The sequence below is a fragment of the Pristiophorus japonicus genome, chromosome 13 (assembly GCF_044704955.1).
Source record: "Pristiophorus japonicus isolate sPriJap1 chromosome 13, sPriJap1.hap1, whole genome shotgun sequence".
Taxonomy (NCBI): domain Eukaryota; kingdom Metazoa; phylum Chordata; class Chondrichthyes; family Pristiophoridae; genus Pristiophorus; species Pristiophorus japonicus.
Window position 1 is genome coordinate 77,841,778 of NC_091989.1, and position 15,358 is coordinate 77,857,135.

At 44.9% G+C, this 15,358-nt stretch overlaps 1 protein-coding gene across 1 annotated transcript in view; it reads right to left on the bottom strand.

The window, feature by feature from the left end:
* The window catches only part of lta4h (leukotriene A4 hydrolase), a 64,444-nt gene that overhangs the window by 29,089 nt on the left and 19,997 nt on the right, over nucleotides 1–15,358 (bottom strand). Inside the window, exons 7-10 of the mRNA XM_070897690.1 lie at nucleotides 13,738–13,810; nucleotides 11,583–11,723; nucleotides 11,267–11,290; nucleotides 5,860–5,930 (exon numbers count right to left, since the gene is read on the bottom strand). Coding sequence (XP_070753791.1) covers nucleotides 5,860–5,930; nucleotides 11,267–11,290; nucleotides 11,583–11,723; nucleotides 13,738–13,810 — 309 coding nt within the window. The remainder of the gene's footprint in view (nucleotides 1–5,859; nucleotides 5,931–11,266; nucleotides 11,291–11,582; nucleotides 11,724–13,737; nucleotides 13,811–15,358) is intronic.

The window sequence follows — 15,358 nt, forward strand, 5'->3', positions numbered from 1 at the left end:
ACAGCAGGCCCGCCTCCAAACTGGCATTCGCAGGGCTGAGAAGATTCTGGCCAATGAGTGTATGGCTGATCTGTGACCGCTCTCCTTATACCCGCCTTTGGTCCATATTCCTTGTACCTCTGGTTAACTAAAATGTATCCATCTCAGATTTAAAATGAACAACTGACCTAGCATTAATTACCGTTGGCGGAAGAAAGTTCCAAACTTCTACTACCTTTTGAGCGTAGAAATGTTTCCGAACTTCACTCTTGAAAGGTCTGGCTCTAATCGTTAGACTATGCCCCCTAGTTCTAGACTCCCAAAATGCAGAGTTTCTCTCTATCTGCTCAATCAGTTACCCTTAATATCTTCAGAAAACGCTGGAAATACTCAGATCAGGCAGCATCTGTGAAAAGAGAATCAGTGTTAACGTTTCGGTTGTTGATCTTTCGTCATCGACCTGAAACGCTAACTCTATTTCTCTCTCCACACATGCTGCCTGACCTGCTGAGTATTTCCCGCATTGTCTGGTTTTATTTCAGATTTCCAGCATCTGTCATGTTTTGCTTTTGTACCCTTAATATCTTGAAAGCTTCGATCAGATCACCCCTTAAACCTTCTAAATTCAAGGTATAAACAACTCTAGATTGTGTCATCTCTTGTAATTTAATTCCTGGAGTCCGAGAATGATTCTGATAAATTTTTGCTGTCCCTCCTGGGCCAATATATCCTTCCTCAGGTGTGGTGGCCCAGAACTGCTCACAGTACTCCAGGTGCAGGGCCCAGAACTGCTCACAGTGCTCCAGGTGCAGGGCCCAGAACTGCTCACAGTACTCCAGGTGCAGGGCCCAGAACTGCTCACAGTACTCCAGGTGCAGGGCCCAGAACTGCTCACAGTGCTCCAGGTGCAGGGCCCAGAACTGCTCACAGTGCTCCAGGTGCAGGGCCCAGAACTGCTCACAGTGCTCCAGGTGCGGGGCCCAGAACTGCTCACAGTACTCCAGGTGCGGGGCCCAGAACTGCTCACAGTGCTCCAGGTGCAGGGCCTAGAACTGCTCAGTGCTCCAGGTGCGGGGCCCAGAACTGCTCACAGTGCTCCAGGTGTGGGGCCCAGAATTGCTCACAGTGCTCCAGGTGCAGGGCCCAGAACTGCTCACAGTGCTCCAGGTGCAGGGCCCAGAACTGCTCACAGTGCTCCAGGTGTGGGGCCCAGAACTGGTCTCAGTACTCCAGGTGTGGGGCCCAGAACTGCTCACAGTGCTCCAGGTGTGGGGCCCAGAACTGCTCACAGTGCTCCAGGTGTGGGGCCCAGAACTGCTCACAGTGCTCCAGGTGTGGGGCTCAGAACTGCTCACAGTGCTCCAGGTGTGGTCTAACCAGGGCTTTGTTACAGCTGCAGCATAACTTCTACCCCCTTGTATTCTAGTCCTCTGGATATTAAGGCCAGCATTCTATTAGCCTTTTTGATTATTTTCTGTACCTGTCCATGACATTTTAATGGACAATGTACCTGGACCCCAAGTCTCTTTGGACCTCCAATGTATTTAGCTTTTCACCATTTAGAACGTATCTTGTTTTATCTTTTTTAGGTCCAAAGTGGATGATCTCACACTTCTCCATACTGAAATCCATTACCACAGTTTTGCCCATTCACTTAATCTATTTAATATCTTAGTCATTTTATGCTTCCATCTATACTGTTTACAATGCCGCCTATCGCTGTGGCTTCAGCAAATTTGTTTTTGTGACTTTCTAAGCCATCATCTGTAACTCGTTAATACGGTGAATAGTTGAGGCCCCAACACAGACCCCCTGCAGGACACTACTAGTCACAAATGCCAATGAGAGTACCTGCCCATTATCCCTACTCTCTTCTCAGCCAATTTCCTAACTAGGTCAATAATTTGCCTTCAATTCCATGAACTTCAACTTAACTCTTATGTGGGACTTTATCAAATGCCTCTGGAAATCCAGATAAATAACATTCCTGTGTGCATTACTTTAGTCACCTCTTCAAAAAATGAACTAAGGTTCACCAGGCATAACCTACCTTTACAAATCCACGCTGGCCCTCTCTGATCAGCTGAAAATGTTAAAGGTAGTCAGTCACTATCATTAATTATAGACTCCAGTAATTTCCCGACTACAGCCATTAGGCTAACTGGTCTATAATTCCCTGGTTTCTTTCTCTCACCATTCTTAAATAGCAGAGTAACATGCACAATTTTCCAATGTAAAGGAATCATTCCCGAAGAGAGAACTTTGGAAGATTTTAGTTAGGGCATCTGCAATGTTCTCACCTACTTCCTTTAAACCCCTGGGATGGAAACCGTCTGATTCTGGGGATTTGCCCCCCTTTAGTGCCATTATTTTCTTCATTACTGTTGTTTTGCTTACGTTAATTTTGTTGAGCCCCTATCCTTGATTCAATATTAGTTTCCTTGGGATGTCCGGCATGCTATCCTCTTCTACTGTAAATACTGACAGTAATTATTCAATAGTCCTCTAATTGACAATATCGCCGATATCCGTTTAAGGGACCTACCATTGCCCCTGATGACCCTTTTTTTCCCGAATACAATTGTAGAAAATTGTGTTGATTTTGATATCCCTTGCAAGTTTCTTTTCATACTCCTTTTTGTAGTTCTTGCCCCAGCTATTTTGTCACCTTTGTTGTTCTTTGGAATCTCTCATAGTTGCCAGGATCTGTACCAGTTTTTGCATGCTTTTCCTTTTAGTTTTATGTTATAGAATCACAGAACATGATTCGGCACATCGTGTCCGTGCCCGTTTAAAAAGAGCTACCCAGCCTAATCCCATCTTCCAGCTCTTGGTCCATAGCCCTGTAGGTTATGGCACTTCAAATGCACATCCAAGTATTTTTTAAATGTGGTGAGGGTTTCTGCCTCTACCACCCTTTCACGCAGTGAGTTCCAGACCCCCACAACCTTCTGGGTGAAGAAATTCCTCCTCATCTACCCTCTAATCCTTCTATCAACTACTTTAAAGCTATGCCCCCTGGTTAATGACCCCTCTGCTAATGGGAAATAGGTCTTTCCTATCCACTTTATTTAGACCCCTCAATTAAATCTCCACTCAACCTACTCTGTTCCAAGGAAAACAACCCCAGCATATCCAATCTTTCCTCATAGCTAAAGTTTTCCAGTCCAGGCAACATCCTCATAAATCTGCTCTGCATCCTTTCTAATGCAATCACATCCTTCCTGTAATGTGGCGACGAGGACTGCATGCAGTACTCCAGCTGTGGCCTAACTAGTGTTGTATACAGTTCAAGCATAACCTCCCTGCTCTTGCATTCTATGCCTCGGCTAATAAAGGAAAGCATTGTGTATGCCTTTTTAACTACCCTATCGACCTGTCCTGCTACCTTTAAGGATCCCTGGACATATACTCCAACGTCCCTCCACACCTCGGTATCCTCCCATTTATTGCGTATTTCCTTGCCTTATTGTACCTCACCAAATGCATGATCTCACACTTTTCCGCCCAACTGACCAGTTCATCGATATCTTCCTCCTCACAGTTAACCACACGGCTAATTTTTGTATCATCTGCAAATTTCTTTATCTCGCCCCCTACATTTAAATCTAAATCATTAATATATACGACAAAAAGTAAGGGACCGAGTACTGAACCCTGTGGAAACCCATTGGAAAGAGCCTTCCAGTCGCAAAAACTCCCCTCAACCTTCCTGCTTCCTCTGTTTCCTGCCACTGAGCCAATTTTGGATCCAATTTGCTACTCCCCCTTGGATCACTGGGCTTTTACTTTTCTGATCAGTCTGCCATGTGGGACCTTGTCAAAAGCCTTGCTAAAATCCACGTAGCCTACATCAAATGCACTGCCCTCATCGATCCTCTTCAAAAGAACTCAATCAAGTTAGTCAGGCACGACCTTCCCTTAACAAATCAATGCTGACTGTCCTCGATTAATCTGTGTCTCTAATTGAAGGTTTATACTGTCCCTCAAAATTGATTCCAGTAATTTGCCCACAGGTGCAGACAATGACAGACCCACAAGTCTTGCATCTATTCCACGTAAAACAATAGAATCAATCAGGAGAAAACTGGAATATTATCTGTATAATAATAACCCACTGAACAGCAGTGAACACTGCTTCAGAGGGAAAAATCCAGTCTGACAATTGGTCAAGTTCTTTGAGGAAGTAACAAACCAAGTGGCCCATGGGAAGTCCTATAATATGATGTACCTAGATGTACAAAGGCTCCTGTCAAAGTTCCACACAAAAGATAATTAGGTGAACTCAAATTGTTAGGGATTTGGGGAGGGAGAATGGAAGGAAGAAAGCAGACAAACAAACTTATATAGGAACAGGAATAGGCCATTCAGCCCCTCGAATATGTTTTGCCATTCAGTTAGATCATGGCTGATCTGCACCTCAACTCCATTTAACCACTGTTATTCCATATCCCTTGACACCCTGACCCAACAAAAATCTATCATGACATGGATGAGGGTTTCAGCAGCAGATGAGCTGAGGCAGAGGCAGAGTTGGCTGATGTTAGAGGTGGAAGTAGGCAGTCTTGGTGATAGAAACATAGAAAATAGGTGCAGGAGTAGGCCATTCGGCCCTTCTAGCCTGCACCGCCATTCAATGAGTTCATGGCTGAACATGCAACTTCAGTATCCCATTCCTGCTTTCTCACCATACCCCTTGATGGAGCGGATATGTGGTCGGAAGCTCATCTCAAGGTCAAATACGACAGCAAGGTTGCAAATGGTCTGGGTCAGCCTCAAACAGTTGCCAGGGAGGAGTCGATGGCTACGGAACGGAGCTTGTGGCAAGGACCAAAGACAAGAGCTTCGGTCTTCCCAATATTTAGTTGGAAGAAATTTCTGATCATCCAGGATTGGATGTCGGACAAGCAGTCTGACAGAGGCAAGAGAGGTGATGGTGAGGTAGAGCTGGGAGTCGTCAGTGTACATGTGGAACCTGACATTGTCTTTTTAGTTGATGTCACAGAGGGGCAGCATGTAGAAAAGAAATAGGAGGGCGCCAAGGATAGATCCTTGGGGGCACTCGAGGTAGCAATACATTAGCAGGAAGAGCAACCATTACAGGTGATTTTCTACCTACGACTTGATAGATAAGAATGGTACCAGGCAAAGGCAGTCCCACCCTGCTGGATGACAAGGCGTTAGAGGAGGATAATGTGGTCAACCATGACAAAGGCTGCAGACAGGTCAAGAGGATGAGGAGGGATAGTTTCCACGGTCACAGTCACATATAATGTGATTTGTGACTTTGAAAGGGCCATTTCAGTACTGTGGCAGGGGCGGAAACCTGATTGTGGGAAGATCGGCACAGATTTGGGAGGAGACAACACGGTCATCCTTACTTATTCTAACAACATTGATTATCCGTTACTCTTTTCTTTGTGCAGGAGTTTATACTCATCTGCATTAAAAGTTATCTGCCATTATTCTGTCCACATACATATTTATCTAACCCCTGCCTCCTTAGATTGCATTAGGCCTACAAGTTTGACTAATTTGCATTCATTTTTGAATTTAAGCCATTGATATAAATTTTCCCACTTTGCCAATGGATTGGCCAGCCTTGATTGAAAATGCCTAATTTTCATCCATTGGTTTCAATGAAACAGACATCGGGCAGGTTCTACAACGGGCAGATAATCTGCCCTGCCAGGTTAGTGCCCAGGTGGAAAAGTTGAAAATTACCCTCCCCCCTCTCAATATTTAGTCCATAAATGAAGAAAATTTAAGACGCTGCATCATTTCTGCCAAATATGTTCAACTTTCAAGTGATTAAGAACCACTAAGATCAAACAAGGGAAAAGTATTCACTTAGATTCCAGTCATTGTTCATGTACATACCAAAAATGCTCCCAGTTTTTGTTGGTGACCAGATTTCCTGTCCAACTGTGGGAAATTTCATGTGCAATTACCTACAAATACAAATGTTTTCCTGTTCAATCACTTAAACCTTAGATATTCAATCATTAATGTTTATGCATTAGAATGAAAGCAGCTGTGCTCACGGACCTGAAGAGGTTCTCCATTTCTAACACTGATTTTTTTGGGGCATTAAAATCATATAATTTACAAGTGCCCCCTATAAAAGGGGAGGGGGACACTAAAACCCAGCAATTAAAACAAATTAAACTTTAAAACATAAAATCAAATTCACTTTGAACAGCCGATAACCAATAACAGCTGAACACAAATTACTGCTTTTGTTTCATTTCCTCCCTATCCCACATGCTTCTCAAAAAACACTGCGAAAGCCCAGCCTTCAGAAGAGCAAAAAACAATTTCAACATGACTAAATTCAAAATGGTACTCAATGAAGAACATTACATCATACTTCAAAGCAATGTACACAGGGTTAAGTAATGGCAGGAGAGCTCAGACATGTGTTATGCTCCTCCTTTGCGATGTGGGAACTCAGGGACGCTTCCAGTGTCCCTGACGACTACATGTGCGGGAAGCGTGTCCTCCTGCAGCTCCTGACAGACCGCATTGCAGCACTGGAGCTGCGGGTGGATTCACTCTGGAGCATCCACGATGCTGAGGATATCGTGAATAGCACGTTTAGTGAGTTGGTCAGACCGCAGGTAAGGGTTACACAGCCAGATAGGGAATGGGTCACCAACAGGAAGAGCAGTGGAAGGAAGGTAGTGTAGAGGTCCTCTGTGGTCATCCCCCTCCAAAACAGATACATCGTTTTGGGTATTTTTGGGGGGGGGGGGGGGGCAGGGGGGGATGACTCATCAGGAGAGGGGGGCAGCAGCCACGTCCATGGCACCGTGGGTGGCTCTGCTACACAGGAGGGCAGGAAAAAGAGTGGGAGAGCTATAGTGGTAGGGGATTCTATTGTAAGGGGAAGAGATAGAGGTTTCTGCGGCCGCAATCGAGACTTCAGGATAGTATGCTGCCTCCCTGGTGCAAGGGTCAAGGATGTCTCGGAGCAGTTGCAGGACATTTTGGAGCAGAAGGGTGAACAGCCAGTTGTTGTGGTGCATATAGGTATCAACAATATAGGTAAAAAACAGGATGAGGTCCTCAAGATGAATTTAGGGAGCTAGGAGCTAAATTTAAAAAGTAGGACCTCAAAAGGTGGTAATCTCAGGATTGCTAGCAGTGCCACGTGCTAGTCAGAGTAGGAATCGCAGGATAGCTCAGATGAATAAGTGGCTTGAGGAGTGGTGCAGAAGGTAGGGATTCAAATTCCTGGGACATTGGAACCGGTTCTGGGGGAGGTGGGGCCAGTACAAACCAGACGGTTTGCACCTGGGTAGGACCGGAACCAATGTTGGGGGAGTCCCCCAACTTGGGGGAGTGTTTGCTAGTGCTGTTGGGGAGGAGTTAAATTAATATGGCAGGGGGATGGGAACCTATGCAGGGAGACAGAGGGAAGTAGAACGGGGGCAGAAGCAAAAGATAGAAAGAAGAAAAGTAAAAGTGGAGGGCAGAGAAACCCAAGGCAAAAATCAAAAAGGGCCACATTACAGAAAAATTCCAAAAGGGCAAAGTGTGTTAAAAAGACAAGCCTGAAGGCTCTGTGCCTCATTGTGAGGAGTATTCATACTAAGGTGGATGAATTAACTGCACAGGCAGCAATTAATGAATATGATATAATTGGCATCACAGAGACATGGCTCCAGGGTGACCAAGGCTGGGAACTCAACATCCAGGGAGGATTGACAGAAAGGAAAAGGAGGTGGGATAGCGTTGCTGGTTAAAGAGGAAATTAACGCAATAGTAAGGAAGGACATTAGCTTGGATGATGTGGAATCTGTATGGGTGGAGCTGCGGAATAACAAAGGGCAGAAAACGCTAGTGGGAGTTGTGTACAGACCACCAAACAGTAGTAGAGGGGTTGGGGACAGCATCAAACAAGAAATTAGGGACGCGTGCAATAAAAGGTACAGCAGTTTTCATGGGCGATTTTAATTTACATATAGATTGGGCTAAACAAACTGGTAGCAATACGGTGGAGGAGGATTTCCTGCCGTAAATTCGGGATGGTTTTCGAGACCAATATGTCAAGGAACCAACTAGAGGGCTGGCCATCCTAGACTGGGTGATGTGTAATGAGAAAGGACTAATTAGCAATATTGTTGTGCGAAGCCCCTTGGGGAAGAGTGACCATAATATGGTAGAATTCTTTACTAAGATGGAGAGAGACACAGTTAATTCAGAGACTGGGGTCCTGAACTTGGGGAAAGGTAACTTCGATAGTATGAGGCGTGAATTGGCTAGAACAGACTGGCAAATGATACTTAAAGGGTTGACGGTGTCAACTGTGGCTAACAAGGGAAATTAAGGATTGTGTTAAATCCAAGGAAGAGGCATATAAATTGGCCAGAAAAAGCAGCAAAACTGAGGACTGGGAGAAATTTAGAATCGGCAGAGGAGGACAAAGGGTTTAATTAGGAGGGGGGAAATAGAGTACGAGAGGAAGCTTGCCTGGAACATAAAAAAAACTGACTGCAAAAGCTTCTATAGATATGTGAAGAGAAAAAGATTAGTGAAACGTAGGTCCCTTGCAGTCAGATTCAGGTGAATTTATAATGGGGAACAAAGAAATGGCAGACCAGTTGAACAAATACTTTGGTTCTGTCTTCACGAAGGAAGACACAAATAACCTTCTGAAAGTACTAGGGGACCAAGTGTCTAGTGAGAAGGAGGAACTGAAGGATATCCTTATTCGGCAGGAAATTGTGTTAGGGTCATTGATGGGATTGAAGGCCGATAAATCCCCAGGACCTGATAGTTTGCATCCCAGCGTACTTAAGGAAGTGGCTATAGAAATAGTGGATGCATTGGTGATCATTTTCCAACAGTCTATCGACTCTGGATCAGTTCCTTTGGACTGGAGGGTAGCTAATGTAACACCACTTTTTAAAAAAGGGAGAGAGAAAACGGGTAATTATAGACCGGTTAGCCCGACATCAGTAGTGGGGAAAATGTTGGAATCAGTTATTAAAGATGAAATAGTGGCGCATTTGGAAAGCAGTGACAGGATCGGTCCAAGTCAGCATGGATTTATGAAAGGAAAATCATGCTTGACAAATCTTCTGGAATTTTTTGAGGATGTAACAGTAGAGTGGACAAGGGAGAATCAGTGGATGTGGTATATTTGGACTTTCAAAAGGCTTTTGACAAGGTCACACACAAGAGATTGGTGTGCAAAATTAAAGCACATGGTATTGGGGGTAATGTACTGACGTGGATAGAGAACTGGTTGGCAGACAGGAAGCAGAGAGTCGGGATAAACGGGTCCTTTTCAGAATGGCAGGCAGTGACTAGTGGGGTGCCGCAGGGCTCAGTGTTGGGACCCCAGCTCTTTACAATATACATTAATGATTTAGATGAAGGAATTGAGTGTAATATCTCCAAGTTTGCAGATGACACTAAACTGGGTGGCAGTGTGAACTGTGAGGAGGATGCTAAGAGGCTGCAGGGTGACTTGGACAGGTTAGGTGAGTGGGCAAATGCATGGCAGATGCAGTATAATGTGGATAAACGTGAGGTTATCCACTTTCGGGGCAAAAACACGAAGGTAGAATATTATCTGAATGGCGGCAGATTAGGAAAAGGGGAGGTGCAACAAGGCCTGGGTGTTATGGTTCATCAGTCATTGAAAGTTGGCATGCAGGTACAGCAGGCAGTGAAGGCGGCAAATGGTATGTTGGCCTTCATAGCTAGGGGATTTGAGTATAGGAGCAGGGAGGTCTTACTGCAGTTGTACAGGGCCTTGGTGAAGCCTCACCTGGAATATTGTGTTCAGTTTTGGTCTCCTAATCTGAGGAAGGACGTTCTTGCTATTGAGGGAGTGCAGCGACGGTTCACCAGACTGACTCCCGGGATGGCTGGACTGACCCATGAGGAGAGACTGGATCAACTGGGCTTGTATTCACTGGAGTTTAGAAGGATGAGAGGGGATCTCATAGAAACATAAGATTCTGATGGGACTGGACAGGTTAGATGTGGGAAGAATGTTCCCGATGTTGGGGAAGTCCAGAACCAGGGGACACAGTCTTAGGATAAGGGGTAGGCCATTTAGGACTGAGATGAGAAACTTCTTCACTCGAGAGTTGTTAACCTGCGGAATTCCCTACCGCAGAGAGTTGTTAATGCCAGGTGATTGGATATATTAAAGAGGGAGTTAGACATGGCCCTTATGGCTAAAAGGATCAAGGGGTATGGAGAGAAAGCAGGAAAGGGGTACTGAGGTAATGATCAGCCATGATCTTATTGAATGGTGGTGCAGGCTCAAAGGGCCGAATGGCCTACTCTTGCACCTATTTTCTATGTTACATAGCAGCCAGGACAAAAAGCAATTAAGAACACAAGTACACAAGAACATAAGAAATAGGAGCAGGAGTAGGCCTTACAGCCCCTTAAGCCTGCTCTGCCATTCAATAAGATCATGGCTGAACTTTTACATCAGCTCCACTTTCCCACCCGATCCCTATATTCCTTGATTCCCTCAGTGCCCAAAAACCTATCTATTTCAGTCTTGAATATACTTAACGACTGAGCATCCACAGTCCTCCAGGGTAGACAATTCCAAAGATTCACAACCCTCCGAGTGAAGAAATTTGTCCTCATCTCAGTCCTAAATTATCGATCCCTTTTTCGGAGACGGTGACCCCTGGTTCTAGACTCTCCAGCCAGGGAAAACAGCCTCTCAGCATTTACCCCGTCAAGCCCTCAAAGAATTTTATACTTTTCAATGAGATCACCTCATTCTTCCAAACTCGAGAGTATAGACCCAATCTACTCAATCTCTCCTCATAGGACAACCCTCTCATCCCAGGGATTAGTCTGCTGAACCTTCATTGCACCCCTTCTAAGGCAAGTATATCCTTCCTTAGGTAAGGAGACCAAAACTGTGCACAGTACTCCAGTGTTCTCACCAAAGCTCTATATAATTGCAGCAAGACCTCCTTACCTTGTACTGTAACCCCCTTGCAAAAATGGTTAACATTTGCTGCTTTAGTGTCAAGTAAAACAAAAATACTTAGCAAACCATAAAAAGGAAACTGCTCACAGCTGTTCTTCCCCTTTCCACTACAAAACACATTCACAATTCAAGGAACAATCAATGTATGTAAGCTGAAATCTGACAACAAGACATGCTTTCACTATGTTTGATTTTTTTTGCTCAAGTTGCTGATATAGGCCAATGACAGTATCTGAAGAGATAGTCTTGTCGGTCCTGTTATGAGCAGGTTATTCAGTATGATTCATTTTAATAAAATATTATACTTACATTAGAAAGACTTTTATCACCGGCCTAGAACAAGATAAAAATATATTACATTCTACAACCTTTAGCCAGCTGAACGAGAAATTAATACTCATTACATGTTATCACTATGATGTTAATTACCCTGAACCCAAATAAATCAAGATTCAATAAAATTCCTAAGAATTTTAAAGATAACATTTTGGCACAAACAATTACAAATAATCATTTATGGCCAAATATCAGATTTAGTTCCATCCATCAGTTCAAAGGAACACATGCATTTTGGGACAGAATCAAACAGCTGCCATAAAACCAAATGTGCATTTTCACATCTTACCAGCAAAGTTGGTGTGACAAAGGTGAGGCAAGGGTTCTCCATTCCACCAAAGGGAAACGATGGAGGAAGGACCAGGAGATCGTACTGTCCCCACACATACGGGCCCACAAGATTTTCAGCAGTCTTCAGCATGGTTTCAGTCTGTTAACCACAAATAATTTATTAGTACATGTGTATTTGGGACATGCAGACGAAGCGTTTCAGGAAGGCATTCTGTTTTGCCAGTTACAAATACTGTGAGCTTCTCTTCAACAAGTTAAACCCATGTGTAACTACTAAAGCTTATCCCTTTGCCACTTTTTCAGGAGAAAGCATACTGTATTCTCAGACCCCTCTCCAGCAATGCTGCTGTAAAATCGATGCTAGGATCTTCATGAGTGTGCCTCAACAACTCTCCCTCCAATTTCCCTTGCTGTTCTATAGTGGAAAGACCAGGAGGTCGAAATTCAGGTGCACAAGAAAGCTGGCGAACTTATGAGTTTTGGAGTGGTACTTTTCAAAGTCCTACAGGAAATGGATCATAATGGGGGCGGGTCTTAGACTCAAAGCCAGATTGACTGGCTGAAAATGGGTCGGTCGGGGCCATTCGCCACAGCGCTGGAGTCGCGGTGATGTCACAGCGCATGTGTCACCACGCTCTCTCCCCTCTGTTAAAAGGGGAGAGATTCTATCATTTTTTAAACTTTAGCCACTGGGCCGGGCCAGCGGCCTGGCATCCAAGAGGGGGTGCCAGGCTGCTCGTTGGCGGCCCGGGGGCAGCAGTTTGCCACCCGATCGGCAAGTCGGCCGGCAAAAATGTTTCCATTGCGGCCACGGCAGTGGGCCCTCCCCTTTAAGGGCGGCCACGACAGATTCAGGTGAAAATTGATGAGTAAGTATTTTTATTGCTTTTTTAAAATTGTTTTCATTGGCAATGCAACCACTTGGGTGGGATTGGGTCCAGGCCGAAAAATCCCCGACCTGAATTTAGGTCGAGTCGGCCTGTTGACCCCAAAGCGGCGGCCATTCGATTTTTAGGAATGGCCGCTACAAATGGGCACCAACAGGTTTCCGAGACCCTGAATTTTGTCCCCCAGGCCTAGGAGGGCTGACCAAAAGCGTGGTCAAAGGGTGAGTTTTAAGTAGTGTCGTAAAGAAGGAACTGAGATGGAGTGGCAGAGGTGTTTAGGGAGGAAATTCCACAGTGTGGAGCCTATGCAGCTGAAAGCACAGTTGCCAATGGCTGGGTGTTTGAGGATGGAGGGGGAAGATGCACAAGAGGGAGATAGAGGAATGGAGAGTTTAGGAGGCGGTTGGAAAAGGTGAGAGAGGTAAGAAAGGGCAGGGTTGTGAAGGGATTTAAACAAGAGGAAGAATTTAAACTTGAGATGTTGGGGGACTGAGAGCCACTGAGAGTCAGCAAGGACAAGGTGATGGGCAAGCAGAACTGCAGCAGGGTAGGTAAAGCAGCAGCAATTTGGAAGAGCTGAAGTTATGAAGGTTGGAGGATGGGAATTCAGCCAGGACAGCATTGGAATAGTTGAGTCTGGAGGTGACAAAGGCATGGGTGAAGGTTTATGAGGCAAGGGTGGCAGCAGATGATGTTAATGGAGGTGGAAGTAGGCAGTATTTGTGATGGAGATGGTATAGGGTTAGAAACTCAGCTCGGGATCAAGTAGGTTGCAGAGTCTGATTCAGCCTGAGACAGTGGCTGGGAAGGGGGATGGAATTGGTAACAAAGAGAGAGTTTGTGGCAAGAACTATGATGATGGTTCAGTCTTCCTAATGATTAGCTGGTGGAAATTGCAGCTCATCCAAGACTGAATATTTTCAAGCAGTCCGACTAAAAGAGGGTCGATAAGAGTTGGTGGCGAGGTAGAGCTGGGTCATCAGCGTACATGTAGAAGCTGACCATGTTTTTGGATGATGTTACCAATGGGCAGCATGTTGATTAAGATGGGCAGGGGAAATGGAGGACTCCAGATATGGGAGCATTGGTGGAGATGCCCTGGCTACAATCAAATAGGTAAGAGTGGAACCAACCAAGGACAGTGCCAACGAGCTGGACAACAGGATGTGTTGGAGGAGGATGGTGTGGTTGCAGTAAGGTGGATAAGGTATACTACAAGAACTGCACTCCAGGAACAGTACACATTAAAAAGCACTTGAAACAAACCTCTTCAAATTCATATGCAGCAGCATCCACCATCTCTTTCTCTGACCAGACTCTAGACCTTGGGCCAATTACTCTGCAAAGCAAATTCAGTTTTATATAAATAAGTAATAGATAAGATTTTTTTTAAATAAAAGTGTGACACACATACCTAGTTTCTGATTGAGGAGGGGAGCATTAAAAGGTTATGGTTATAGTTTAGCAACTGCACTGGAATTGGTAATGACTACATTTAAATAGTGTAAAATCCATTCCAGGTCCTCCAATGGGCACTAATTGATCTCGATATTGCAGTACTCAGTTGAACTCTGCTTTATGCCTGCTCTCAATTTTTCTCCCCTTTTTGGGTACTCTATTCTCAAAAGTGCTGACTCATGTTGGGGTACCTCGTCAAAGTGATCATAAAAGAAAGAACTAGATTATCTGCTTTTTTGGTGGTGGTCGAGGGATAAATATTGGCCAAGACACCAGGAGAGCTCCCTGCTCTTCTTTGAATAGTGCCACGGGATGTTTTACATCCACCTCAGAGATCAGACAGGGCCTCGGTTTAATGTCTCATCTGAAGGACGACTCCTCAGACAGTGCTGCACTCCAGTGTTTGCCTAGAGAGGTGATCTTATCGAAACGTATAAAATTATGAGGGGGCTTGACAAGGTGGATGCAGAGAGGATGTTTCCACTGATGAGGAGACTAGAACTAGAGAGCCTGATCTTAGAATAAGGGGCTGCCCATTTAAAACAGATGAGGAGAAATTTCTTCTGAGGGTTGTAAATCTGTGGAATTTGCTGTCTCAGAGAGCTGTGGAAGCTGGGACATTGAATAAATTTAAGACAGAAATAGACAGTTTCTTGAGCGATAAGGGGTTATGGGGAGCGGGCGGGGAAGTGGCGCTGAGTCCATGATCAGATCAGACATGATGTTATTGATTGGCGGAGCAGGCTCGAGGGGCCGTATGGGCTACTCCTGCTCCAATTTCTTATGTTCTTATTATGTGCTGAAGACTCTAGCGGGGCTTGAACCCACAAGCTCGATTCAGGCGAATGACACCACTGAACCAAGCTGACATCTCAACATACTTCATGTATGAGCAAAGACAGTAAATGTCGGCAGGGGATTCACCCATGGGGGATATCAGCTCAAAGCCAGTTCTCACTGATATCCACGTGCACTTTCCAGCAAGAGCCACTGGATCCAAATCAGGAACTTGGATTTATCCTCACTCTAGCCTCGGAACATCGGCCAATTGCAGCTCTCCCACTGCTGTCCCAGCTGAGATAGGTTAAATCTGCAATCAATGAACCATTCTGTATCCCTCAATACTACATCAGGCAGTGCTTTCTGCCTATGTCGCCCCCAATCCGTGGTGGAGTCACCATCTGCTTCAGTAAATGCTTGGAAAATAAATGATCAAAGATAAGCATTCCTGGAGCATGCACACATACATGCTCATCACTACCAACAAGACATAATAACAACAGAAAATGCTGGAAATACTCAGCAGGTCAGGCAGCATCTGTGGAGAGAGAAAGAGTTTACAAAAACAGTTCACTTTTCAGATCAATGATCTTTCATCAGAACTGGAAAAAGTTAAGAGATATAGCAGCTTTTCTGCACGTGCAGGGGC